Consider the following 14,057-nt stretch of genomic DNA (forward strand, 5'->3'; position numbering starts at 1 on the left):
ATAGTATGGCGCATTATCTAATACTATTACACTATTCGGAGGGAAATTACACAAACGATGTTCTTCCAACCATTTTTTAAAATTTACATAGTTCATGTCATTATGATAGTCTTCAGATTTTGACGTCGACTTCTACCTTAAATAAGAACCAGGAACAAAACCTTGTTCATTTCCTACCCCAACAATAATTGAACTTTGCTCTTTTGACACTTTTTTTTAAGTCAATTATTACTGGTCACACAAATTGTTTTTTGCAATATGGCTCGTAAGTAAATAGGTTTCGTCAGTAAGCACTATAAATTTATTTGCATCTCTTGCTTTCTTGATTTTCCTCAGATATTGCAGCCTTAAATGTCTAATTTAGTGTTTCTCTATCAACATGTTTCTGTTTTTTCCAGCGAAACCTAAATTTGTGAAATTCCATCCTCATACTTTCTCTACTTCCTGCATAATTCAATTCATTTACAAATTTTTGGTGAATTTTATTAATTGTGGAAACGTGTTTATCGCAACGATAAAAATCATATATTTGTCTCCGTAATATACTTTGATCACATGGATCTAGCTGGAGGACTTTTTTTGTCGTTTATTAGGTATGGAGAATCAGGGGGTTTCTCCATTTTCAACCTCACGACCTTCTTTAGCGATTTTTCTGACGCTGGATAAACTGAAACCTATAACAATTGAATATTATATTAACTTTTTCCTCTTATTCGATTATTTTCTATCTCTCTATAACACCACCTCTCGTTATGTTCGATTTATAACAAAAAAATGGTAATCTAGGTATGCAAAACATTTATATATATATATATATACTCCTTTTCTCGATATATATATATATATATATATATATATATATATATATATATATATATATATATATATATATATATATATATATATATATCGAGAAAAGGAGTACGACCGTCAATCTAATATAAGCTAAGGAACACTCGAAGAGTGGTGGGTTTTTCGGTCAAAGTGGAGAAATAAAAGACAAAGAAGGTGGCTACTTCAATCTATTTATTGAAGACGTTTCGCTTCTTAACCAAGAAGCATCATCAGTTCATCTAAAAAAAAAACAATATGAAAAACCAAACATCCATGGAAAAGTTATTATAAGTTGGTTACCTTAAAAAGATATGTAGCAGTCAAAGATATAAAATGTGTAAGTAATGTGTGTAATGTGTATGTGTAATGTGTAATAAGCTTCTTTATATATATATATATATATATATATATATATATATATATATATATATTATTTACATCCATTTTTTTATAAATACTATAACTCACTTTTACGGAGGTAATTAACAATAAAAACGTTCTACTAGAAACTATCAACTTACGACTTCCAATACTATAAGGCCACTTGAGTCACAATACGTTTTTGCTCAATAATAGTTCCTGTATAAGTAAAATTGTTTTTTAATGTGATTAATTGAAGCACACTAGACATATTGCAGTTTTGCCATCACATTCTTCAGAGTATGTTTTAACTTTTTTAACTTTCCTATCGGCCTTTTTACTAGTCTGTTATGTATGGTTTTCATGTACGGATATCCTTGGCAACGTTGCACTTGGCAAACGGAACCTCAAGTGACAGCGGTGACATGACATCCACACATGACAATGGACTACCTAAGTCCTGACGTCACAATGGGTGGGGATTTTGAAAACCTTTCCAAACAAATCTCGTTTGCATGTGTTTCTCCCGTAAGACTTTGGAAACGTTGATTTTTTTGATATTTAAAAAAATAAATAAGGATTTTCGCTCCCAAATATCTATTCTGTGCGATTGGTTTTATAGGTTGTTCGTGAATTTGTGAGGTAAGAGTATCAAAGTATTAAGATATTTACTGTCAAAGTTCATATTTTGAGGTTATATTCTGTGGGATTAAAACTTTAATTATTTTTTCTTTATTTCAAGGTATTTTGTTGTTGTTTTTATCCGATTATTTCAAAATTAATCAATAAATCTTTGAATTTGTTTACAAAGTTAAAAAAAAAATTAAATTTATTTTTTATTTTTTTTAGGTGGATTTTATCCCAAAAGTACTTTAGATATTCGTTTTTATAAGGATAGGACTGTTATTTTATTATTACATCCATTCCATTATTAGTAAAATGGTTATGTGCTTCGTTCCAAACTGTAAACATTACAGTGAGCAAAAAAGATGCAAATTTTTTGTATTCCCTTCGAAAATTTCAGAGAAGCAGAAGTGGATCAATCTCATTAGGTAAAAGTACTTATTCGTTTGTTTTAATATTGCTTATATTTTAGATATTCTGTGATTGTCTTTGCAGATTTATACTAAGTCTCTGTCATGATTTTTAAAGATAATTTAAAATGTAATTGTGCTATTTGTATGTTAGGCTAAAATTAATAACTTTATTTTGGTCTGTTTTCAGGAGGCAAGATAGAGAACCATCTAAGTACTCGTTAGTTTGTAGTTGTCATTTTGTGGATCAAGATAGGAAAAATGGACCTACAATTTTTGAGCATAACATAAAGAGAAAATTTGTGTTCTCTACTCCAGAAAAACGGTAAGCTTAAATCTGATTTAAATGAATATCTTAATATAATAGGAATATTTTTTTTAGCAAAAGACAGGCTCAGCAAATAAATTCCTCATTAGATGAAGGGGCAACTTCATCTTCAGTTGATATTGACCATCAACAAATAGTCCTGAACCAGGTCCATCCACATCAATCCACACAGAAAAAGTGGCTGTATCTCTACCAGAAAGAAGTAATGCATCTGTAGGGGCAGAAAATTACTTTCTTAAAGAAGAAGTAAATCAATTAAGTGAAAAATTAAAAAATCTTTCATGTCGGTTTAGTTTTGAACAAATTAAAAATAATGATGCTCATATTTTAATGTACACAGGAATACCAACCAGTGATCTGTACTTAACATTATTTGAAACTATGGAAGGTTTTGAGTTAAATTATTACGCAAACTGACAAGTAAAAATTTTACCCAAAATTGACCAAATGCTAATGACACTGATGAAATTAAGGTTAAATTTACCACATGAAGATTTGGCAATTAGGTTTAATTGCAGTACAGCGACTGTCACTAATATTGTGATGACATGGATATATGCCTTGCATGAAATTTTATTTAAACAACTTGTTTGTTTGTTCTTTTTCTTAGATATGATGTGATGATTTATCTATTCGTAATGTGAAAAATTCTTATATTAAAATTATACAAAATGAATTTCAAGATCTGACTTTTTTATTCCCGCTTGACACACACAGAGATGATACAGATTAATTATTAGTTGCTATTGGCAACCTTGACATTTCCCCTTTTTAATAATTATGCAGCCACTATCTTGAACATGCCCCCCACCTTGAAAGGATCGCTTTCAATTTAACAGGTAAGCAAGTAAATGAGGAAATGCATTACATGCAATAAAAAATAAACAAATACATCTTCAATAATTATTATAAACTTTTAAGTTTAAAAATCAAACAAATGTTCTTTAACTAAGACGCATTAACAGTTCTAGAACTTAAGATGTGATTGCACCTTCACTTTGATCACTAGGAACCGGAAGTGGACAAATCTTTGTAACAGCTCGCTTTATAAGTCCTTTTGAAGTTCTTATGGTAACCACTCGTGTAACTCCATCAGCGCCGGGATGCAAAACTTCTACGCGCCCAAGACACCAGTTTAAAGGAGGTAAATTTCTTTCTTTGATGAGGACGAGTGTGTCAGTCTGAATTTTAGATTGGTTGACTTTCCATTTCTTCCGTTCTTGCAATTCGGAGATGTATTCCAGAGACCAACGTTTCCAAAAATGATGGCCAAGTTGCTGCAACTGCTGGAATCTAGACAAACTGGTAATGGATGAGTTTGATAGATTTATTTCTGGAACGGAATCCATGGCTCTTCCAATGAGGAAGTGAGCTGGTGTCAAAGGCAAAAGATCAGAAGGGTTAGAAGACAATGCACTCAAAGGACGAGAATTTAATACTCCTTCAATCTGAGTTAGTAATGTAACAAATCTTTCATAATCTAATTTCGTATCTGTCATAACTCGTTTGAGGTTAGCCTTCACCGATTTGACTCCAGCCTCCCAGAGACCGCCAAAATGAGGAGAATGAGCCGGTATGAACTTCCAATTTATATCAGATTTAGCACACATATCAGGGAATTTATTACCATTGGTTTTCAAAAATTTACCCAATTCCAACAAAGAATTGTTGGCACCCACAAATGTGGTTCCGTTATCACTCATCATCTGACATGGTTTGCCCCTTCTAGCTATAAATCGTTTTATTGCCGCCATAAAGGCTTCGGTGGAAAGATCCGTTACCACCTCTTAATGAATGGCCTTTGTCGATAGGCAAACAAATAAACTAATATAACCTTTATATGAAGAAGCACCCCTATGACGACTAGTTCTGAGGGCAAATGGACCAGCATAATCAACTCCTGTAACAGCAAATGGAAATGAGGGGGTGACTCTTGATTGGGGAAGATCTCCCATGATGGGATTAACTTGATCGGGATTGAAGCGAAAGCAACGCAAGCATTCGCGAACCGTTCTCCTATCCAATGATTTTCCATGTACAGGCCAATATTTCTCACGCACGTGAGCTAGGAGATGTTGAGGTCCTGCATGGCACAGCTTGAAATGCTCTTGACGGAAAAATAGAATAGTAAACTTATGATTAGATTGAATTAGAATAGGATGTTTCTTTTGATAAGAAAAGTTTGAATTACTTAATCTACCACCGACCCTGAGTAATCCTTCTGGATCTAAAAAGGGATTAAGTGATAAGATTCTGCTTTTAGAAGAAACTGCATTACCTCTTCTTAAGCACTGAATCTCAGATGGGAAACCTTCAGCTTGTACCAACTTAACTAGAGTAAGGGTAGAATTGTTAATCTTCTGCGTGGTTAAATGCCCCAAAACACGAGTGGCCTTGTTCTTTCGTTGAGAATTGTAGTAGAAACGCAAAGAGTAAGCCACTGACCTTACCAAGGTTGAAAAACTCGAATATTTTTCAAAATCAAATAATGGAGTAGACGAAACTATCATAAATTGGTTGCTAATAGTTTTAAACTGTGGAAGTTTTTCTTTATCAAAAGATACTTGAACTGGCCAAGTTTCAGGAGAATCTAGCAAGAATGATGGGCCGTGCCACCAAAATGAACAAGAGCTTAGAACCTGAGGTTCAATTCCTCGAGAGAGTAAATCAGCAGGGTTACAATCCGTAGGTACATGTCTCCAATTTTCGGGATCTGTGTTGGACTGAATTTCTGAAACACGATTACCAACGAAAGTTTTTAGTACATGTGACGAAGTACAGAAAAATCTTATTGAACTGAATATTCAAAGAAGTAATAACCATTTTAGAAAGACGTGATAAGATCAAAGCTCCGCTAAGTTCCAGGCGAGGTATGCTCAGCTTCTTTACAGGTGCTACTTTGCTTTTAGCACAAAGTAAATTTATAAAAATGTTACCCTTTTTATCAACACTGCGAATATATATGGCTGCGCCATAAGCAACTTCGCTTGCGTCACAGAATCCGTGCATTTAAATAAGAACAGAATTAGGGAGAACTACATTTCTTTGAATTTGAAATTTATTCAACTCATGCAACTGATCTCTGAAAGATAACCACTCAGACTGAATATGCAATGGCACTCCTTCATCCCAGTCTAACTTCTCTAACCAAAAGAGTTGCATAAGGATTTTGACTTTAATGATTGATGGACTTAAGAGACCTAAAGGGTCGAATATTTGAGCAATACCAGAAAGTATTGATCTTTTAGTGATAATTTTGGGAGTAACATTTGAATCAATAGAATAGGACAATGAATCTAAACTAGGGCACCATTGTAACCCAAGTGTCTTTGTGTTTTCATTGGCACCAAAAAGGAAGGGAGTGTCTAATGAAATAGATTCCTGGATGGACTTAAGAAATGAAGAATTGTTTGACGTCCACTTTCTAAGTGGGAAGCAACCTTTTGAAAGAATTTCAGAGACTTGTTTACAATTAAGGATTAAGTCCTCTAACGAATCAGAACCAGTTAACAAGTCGTCAACATAGAAGTCTTCAGCTATGATTTTAGAAGCTTGAGGGAATGTATCAGAATGCTCTAATGATAGCTGATAGAGACATCTAGTGGCTAGATAACTACTTGACGTAGAGCCATAAGTAACTGTATTTAATTCATATGAATGAAGAGGATCTTTCGGATGATTTCTCCATAAGATTCTTTGGGGACACCGTTGAGTATCATCAATAAGAATTTGGCGGTACATTTTGGCAATGTCCGCAGATGCAACAAATGGATACCTTCTAAATCTCAACAGGATATATATCAAATCATTCTGCATGACGGGACCTACCATCTGAAGATCGTTGAGCGAATGACCAGATGATGACGGACAGGAACCATCGAACACTAAGACTGTCCTGCTTCATCACCCCGCGATGAGGAAAGTAATAACTATGTACTGGCAAAGTACAATCAGTTACTCTTGACATGTGGCCTATAAACAAGTATTCCTTCATAAATGCAACATACTGCTCCTTCATGATAGGATCATTAAGAAGCCGTTTTTCTAAGCTATAGAACCTTCTTTGAGCTATTGATCTGGATTCTCCCAAAGAGTCAACCTGTGACTTAAAAGGAATGGACACAATGAACGGACCATCCAAATTTCTCCTAAAGGTTGATTTGAAGTGCTCCTCGCACAATAACTCTTCTGGAGACTGAAGTTTAGTACCTGAGCACTCCTCAATCTCCCAAAACCTAGAAAGGTCGTCAGTTTCGATATTGTGTGATAATCCACATATGATAGATTGCTGACTATTCACCCTGGTATTTATTAAAGGACCAGAAATGATCCACCCTAATCTAGTTTTCTGAAGTATGGGTTTTTCAGGACCTAACTTGACCTGACCCACACATAGCAGGTCCCAAAAACTACTAGCACTGATCAGAATATTTACTTCCGAAGGAGTATGAAAATTTGGGTCTGATAAACGAATATTTGCAGGTATGGGCAACGAAGATGCATCAATTTGACAAACTGGAAGTTGTCCACATATTTGTGGAATGATTAAACACTCTAGGGGGAAAGAATATATAGATTGTAAAGAGTTAATAACAATATTACATTTGTGATTTATTTTAGAAGAAACATGAGCGATACCCACTACAGAAATGTTAACCTGCTCCCTTGAAATACCCAGAAAATCAACTAAACTTGATGTGATAAAATTAGATTGAGCTCCACTATCTAAAAGAGCTCTACAATTATGAGCAACTCCTAAATGGTCACGAACTTGGACAACAACCGTTGATAGAAGGATTTGTTGATTTTGAGAAGTATTAGAAAGTGTCTGAGGGCTACTCTGAGAAGCAACTACTTGATCATTAAACTGAGACAATGGATTTAGTGGATTTTCAATAAATTCATGGAGAAGAGTATGATGTTTCTGGTTACATTTCTTACATTCGCCATATTTTCACGTAGCTTGTTGATGTCCAGAATTCAGACAATTCAAGCATAATTTAAATCTACGTACTTTATTGATACGGGCAGCAATGTCTAATGAATGAAATTGACTACAGTGAACCAGTTTGTGTTGCTGGTTGCATAAAGGACAAGAAAGAAAAGAAGATTTTGTACTTACAAGAGCCTTAGTACTGTTGTGTCTGAATTTGACATGATTATTGACAGAAGTCCCTTGAATATTGGGTTTATTTAGATTATATCTTTCTAGAGTATCTGCCTTCGTTTTTAGGAAATATATGAGGTCCGAAACTTGACTGACTTTACCATTGTTGGCCTTCACCCATTCTTTCACAGATTCAGAATCTAATTTTTCAAAAAGAATATATTTGAGAAGGGCATCCCAATGTTCGACTGGTTGTTTTAATGCCTCCAAAGCTCTAAGATTGCTACAAAATTTATCAATTAAATTTCTGATTGAAAATGAACCTTCTTTATTGATTGCCTTTAAATTGAAGATGGCTTTAATATGGTTATGCAACAACAATTCCTTGTTAGAATATCTCTCAATCAAAAGATTCCATGTAACAGTAAAATTAGAAGCAGAGAGAGGTATAGAAGCAATGACTCTCTCAGCAGAACCTGTTATGCATGCTCTTAAATAATGTAATTTTTGTATTTCAGATATACTATTATTTTTTATAACTAACGAATCAAATAAGTCATGAAAATCTAACCATTCTTCTATGTTGCCACTGAATTTTGGCAATTCAATAGAAGGAAGTTTTATATTGGAGGTTGTATATGTATGATTGAATGCAAAATGTTCACTAGTAGGACTAGATGTACTGGAGGCACTAGCTGAGGTTGTTGTCAACAGTTGTTTTGCCTTAATTATAACTGAATAAAATGATGTTTCGAACGTTTCTCTGTAATTTATTTCTTCCTCAGTTATTGCGTCCAGTAAACTTTCTATTTTTAATTGGGTTTCTTGATATTGAGTATGAATACTATTCGCGTTTTCGATGCGCAATTCAATTTCAGCGCGAGTTGGCTCATTCATCTCACCGTGGGTTGAGTCCCTATCAATGAATTTAATAAATGAGGTTAATCGCACTTTAAGAGATGCTCTTATCTTTTTTAACGTAGGCAAATCCCCCATTTTAATTCAAATTTAAATGTTTTAACTATTATGTGTCAAAGTAAACTAACAATGAACAATAAATTTCAAGATTGAAGAAGTCTAAGTTAGAAAATTGAAATGAAAGGCAGATAAGTAAGGAATAAAAGCTCACTTCCCTGATTTTTGATAATTCGATGTCCCGTCCAGTGAAATCGTCAGTATGTGTTCAATCGGATTGTATACTTGACTTGAAGCCTGGGGCAAAAGCACTCGATGTATTTCTGCGACTGTCTCGTTCAACGTTGTCGGCTGATCTTGTAGGTTGTATGGCGTGGAATAGCACAAATATCCGGCTCGAAGGACCAATGTTTGTTTGTTCTTTTTCTTAGATATGATGTGATGATTTATCTATTCGTAATGTAAAAAATTCTTATATTAAAATTATACAAAATGAATTTCAAGATCTGACTTTTTTATTCTCGCTTGACACACAGAGATGATACAGATTAATTATTAGTTGCTATTGGCAACCTTGACATTTCCCCTTTTTAATAATTATGCAGCCACTATCTTGAACACAACTAATGGAAAAGGTTCCCTCAAGAAAAAAAAATCAAGCATGCCTTCCAACTGCATTTTCATCATTTAGAAATTGTAGAATCATCTTAGATTGTACAGAAGTGTACTCAGTTACTCCCACTAGCATGGAAAACAAAAATTAACATATAGTTATTATAAGCATCATAACACCTGGAAGGTTCTTGTAGGAGTAGCACCAAATGGTGTCATCACATATGTCAGCATTGCCTATCCTGGATCCACTTCTGATAAACAAATTGTTAAAAACTGTGGCATTCTAGACCCAATGACCTATGGTGATGTTATTCTAGCGGATAAAGGTTTCTTAATTAAAGATTTATTGCCTGAGGGGGTACACTTAAATATTCCTCCTTTTCTAAGTACCCCTCAGTTTACAGAGGAACAGGTGTATGAAACAGAAACCATAGCAAAAGCTAGGATACATGTTGAGAGGTCGATCCGAAGAATAAAGTGTTACAATATATTGCAGCAAATTCCAAATTTTTACATGTCTCAAATAACCGTGATATTTCAGTTATGTGCTGCTTTAATGAATTTTCAATACCCTCTTATTAAAGAAGTTGAGGAATATTACTCATAAAGTACTTTATTGGTGTTAGTAAAAGGGTGTAACATTTATTCTTGTGAAAATAAAAAGTGAATGTAGATGGTGAAAGATAAATTTGGATCTGTGACATCAATTAAATTTTGTACTTGGGCCTTTTGAAGTGTAAACTTTTAAAGAAATATTTATGTGTTGATGTATTAACTCCAAGTAACATTATGTTTATAGAGTATAAAAAATACAATAATAATGTTTATACAATTCTAACAAATAAAAATTATTAAACTGTGTCTTTTAAAAATTGCTTTATATTTAACAACAAATGTTTTTTTAACTTGGTTTTGAATCTTCAATGTTTCTTATAGCTTTAACTCTTGAAGGTATAAATATATCTTTACAAATCAACTGTTAAATAAATTTATGACATGCTAGCTTTGTTGTAATACAAAAATTATTTGATGATCAATTCCTAATATGTTTTATTAAATTTTACCATTTGATCTCTTTTAACATGAAATATATTGTCACTTATTCCAAATTGTCTTCAAACCACGGATATAATTTTAAAATCTACCTACTGCTATGCTACTGCAGTTGCTTCTTGTGTAGAGCAGATAATTACATTGTTTGCAACAATAATAAATTATTTAAATTTTTGTTATATTAAATATATTTTTTTAAATTCATCCTGAGTTTTTTTTCACGGTGCAAACCCTTGTATTGTATATACTTAATGAAACACTATTTACTCTTTGAAAAGTTTATTAATGTTATAAAATTTATATATAAAAATAAATTGATTTTCTCACAATTTATCAATAAAAATTAATATAAGCAACAAAAGAAATAATGTTACAGCAGTAATGTCCACACAACTATACATTTATTGTTAAATAAAAAAAATTGAAATACAATGGAACAGCCAGTTGATTCTGTTGATCAAAATTTACATTTAGTAATATAGAAAAAATAACCAACTTTTGCTATTAAAATTTATCGTAATAATAAATAGAAAATGCAACAATACAATAGTTTGATCAATGGTGGGTAATTTGGAAAGGTTTGATAAGCTTGGTTTGATAAGCTTGGTTTGCCTAAAAGGGACATGGAGGATAACAATTGTGGAGTGAAACTATGTGAGTGTAATAAATAAGGACAGCATAGTTAGACCCCTGTGCATGCATCTGACCTGAAGAGTTGTGATGTTAAGAGAAGTTTCAATGTTAGAGTAATTGATTTCGTCAGCTGTATGGTGACCCTTAAATGAAATAAATCTTAGGAATTCATGTTGAACCCCCTCAATAGCCTGAATATAAACATTATGGTATATTAGGTTTGCTATTATTTTTATTACCAACAACAACATTGTTATTTTAAGCATTTACATTTAGAGATACAGAAAACTCATTAAAGAGAGTGGGGTATTGAGTTCTAAGATATTCTTTGTGAACTTTCTGAATAACTTTGAGATCTGGAGAAAACCAAACCGGAAATTTCTTTGTTGGATACTTTTTAACAGGGACATAAAGACCGATTGTTAAGCATATAAGATGGTAAAAAATATTGAAAATATCATCAAGAAACTTAGATTTTATCATCAAGAGATTTTAAACAAATTATCGCAATTAAATTGAGAAAGAAAACTTATAACTTCTAGGATGTTCATCACATGGAAATCTCTATAAAAACATACAGTACATGATTCACACTGAAATTCAGAAGAGATAGGTGAATGATGAATATTCAACGAAAGTAGGATTATTTCTGCTGTAAATTTGAAGACAATTTGGAATAAGTGACAATATATTTCATGTTAAAAGAGATCAAATGGTAAAATTTAATAAAACATATTAGGAATTGATCATCAAATAATTTTTGTATTACAACAAAGCTAGCATGTCATAAATTTGTTTAACAGTTGATTTGTAAAGATATATTTATACCTTCAAGAGTTAAAGCTATAAGAAACATTGAAGATTCAAAACCAAGTTAAAAAAACATTTGTTGTTAAATATAAAGCAATTTTTAAAAGACACAGTTTAATAATTTTTATTTGTTAGAATTGTATAAACATTATTATTGTATTTTTTATACTCTATAAACATAATGTTACTTGGAGTTAATACATCAACACATAAATATTTCTTTAAAAGTTTACACTTCAAAAGGCCCAAGTACAAAATTTAATTGATGTCACAGATCCAAATTTATCTTTCACCATCTACATTCACTTTTTATTTTCACAAGAATAAATGTTACACCCTCTTACTAACACCAATAAAGTACTTTATGAGTAATATTCCTCAACTTCTTTAATAAGAGGGTATTGAAAATTCGTTAAAGCAGCACATAACTGAAATATCACGGTTATTTGAGACATGTAAAAATTTGGAATTTGCTGCAATATATTGTAACACTTTATTCTTCTGATCGACCTCTCAACATGTATCCTAGCTTTTGCTATGGTTTCTGTTTCATACACCTGTTCCTCTGTAAACTGAGGGGTACTTAGAAAAGGAGGAATATTTAAGTGTACCCCCTCAGGCAATAAATCTTTAATTAAGAAACCTTTATCCGCTAGAATAACATCACCATAGGTCATTGGGTCTAGAATGCCACAGTTTTTAACAATTTGTTTATCAGAAGTGGATCCAGGATAGGCAATGCTGACATATGTGATGACACCATTTGGTGCTACTCCTACAAGAACCTTCCAGGTGTTATGATGCTTATAAGAACTATATGTTAATTTTTGTTTTCCATGCTAGTGGGAGTAACTGAGTACACTTCTGTACAATCTAAGATGATTCTACAATTTCTAAATGATGAAAATGCAGTTGGAAGGCATGCTTGATTTTTTTTTCTTGAGGGAACCTTTTCCATTAGTTGTGTTCAAGATAGTGGCTGCATAATTATTAAAAAGGGGAAATGTCAAGGTTGCCAATAGCAACTAATAATTAATCTGTATCATCTCTGTGTGTGTCAAGCGAGAATAAAAAAGTCAGATCTTGAAATTCATTTTGTATAATTTTAATATAAGAATTTTTTACATTACGAATAGATAAATCATCACATCATAATGTGATGATGAAAAAGAACAAACAAACATTGGTCCTTCGAGCCGGATATTTGTGCTATTCCACGCCATACAACCTACAAGATCAGCCGACAACGTTGAACGAGGCAGTCGCAGAAATACATCGAGTGCTCCTTTGCCCCAGGCTTCAAGTCAAGTATACAATCCGATTGAACACATACTGACGATTTCACTGGACAACCTTAATCAAGGACTTAATCAAGACAACTAACTATCTAAAGAAATTGACACCTCAATCGATAAATTCTTTTTTTGGCCAGAAACCCCACAAAGAAAGGGCAAAAAGCAAACAGAAAGGTTGCCTTTCGTGCTCACTTCTTCAGATCGTCAAAATGCAGAGAGGCGTAAAATTGAAGAAAAAGCAGAACAAGAAAAAATAAAATTATAACGAAAACAAGAGCAAATTGACGCAAAAGCCAACAATAAAGGTAAAAAAAAAACAAGGAAACCAAGATGAAAGTAATAAAAAAAATTGCCACAAGAGTCAATTCCGGGAGAAAAAAATGTCAAACTGTTGACGTCAGACTGAAGAATAAAGAAAATGTTACAGTAAATACAGTTGATATTGCAGATTCAAATATTTTGAAAGCAGACACTTTTATTGATCATACAATTAAAAGCACTACTTTGAAAAGTGGAGTTAGAGTACATATACCAGATGTTATTGTCCTCAAAGAAAAACAAGAACTGTCACGGAACCAATTTCCTGATTCTGTAGAGGAAAACGTTGAACACAATTGATAACATATTTTTTAATGTCTACAACAATATAAATTCATCAAATTTGAAAAATACATTCCAAAGCAAATGTACAAATTTGGAAACCAGCAAAGAAAAACGTGCTGGTCAGTCGGCTAAAAGGAAGTTATTTTTTGAAACTAAGGGATATCCAGAATATGAAAAAATACAAATTCTCTCAGATATAACGGTGAAATAATCAGACGACACCAACCCACCTGTAAATAACCTTTTGTATACAGGATTGTTTTAGTATTGTTCTTATAATATATCTAAATCAAAAGTTGGAATAAAATGTCTATTTTGTGTTAGAGGCTACCATATTGATCCTTGTGCAAAGAGACAACAAGAAATTGAAAACTTAAATAGTTTTGTATGCCTTACCTGCACAAACAAAAAAAGAAAATTGGGAATTTTATGAATGGCCAATAACTGTAATTCTATATGCCAATAACTAT

The 14,057-nt window shown here is 32.7% G+C and overlaps 3 protein-coding genes and 1 long non-coding RNA gene across 4 annotated transcripts; 1 reads left to right on the top strand and 3 right to left on the bottom strand.

Moving 5' to 3' along the window:
- The first annotated feature begins 1,638 nt into the window (after positions 1-1,638).
- Positions 1,639-2,678, top strand: LOC140452906 (uncharacterized). Its single transcript, XR_011952241.1, has 4 exons — positions 1,639-1,836; positions 2,044-2,246; positions 2,419-2,553; positions 2,611-2,678. It is a non-coding gene; the product is annotated as an uncharacterized lncRNA (long non-coding RNA).
- An 852-nt stretch (positions 2,679-3,530) lies between these two features.
- On the bottom strand, positions 3,531-4,310 carry LOC140452666 (uncharacterized). The gene has a single exon (XM_072546985.1). It carries the CDS (start codon positions 4,308-4,310, stop codon positions 3,531-3,533), a length of 780 nt encoding a protein of 259 aa, XP_072403086.1.
- Positions 4,311-4,343: 33 nt separating this feature from the next.
- On the bottom strand, positions 4,344-5,565 carry LOC140452667 (uncharacterized). The gene is made up of 2 exons (XM_072546987.1): positions 5,493-5,565; positions 4,344-5,287 (listed from the first exon to the last, which is right to left on the bottom strand). The coding sequence occupies exons 1-2, from the start codon at positions 5,563-5,565 to the stop codon at positions 4,344-4,346; spliced, it is 1,017 nt and encodes a 338-aa protein (XP_072403088.1).
- LOC140452669 (uncharacterized) lies at positions 5,566-6,297 on the bottom strand. Its single transcript, XM_072546988.1, has one exon. It carries the CDS (start codon positions 6,295-6,297, stop codon positions 5,566-5,568), a length of 732 nt encoding a protein of 243 aa, XP_072403089.1.
- Between the last annotated feature and the right edge of the window lie 7,760 nt (positions 6,298-14,057).

The sequence above is a fragment of the Diabrotica undecimpunctata genome, chromosome 11 (genome assembly GCF_040954645.1).
Source record: "Diabrotica undecimpunctata isolate CICGRU chromosome 11, icDiaUnde3, whole genome shotgun sequence".
Taxonomy (NCBI): Eukaryota; Metazoa; Arthropoda; class Insecta; order Coleoptera; family Chrysomelidae; genus Diabrotica; species Diabrotica undecimpunctata.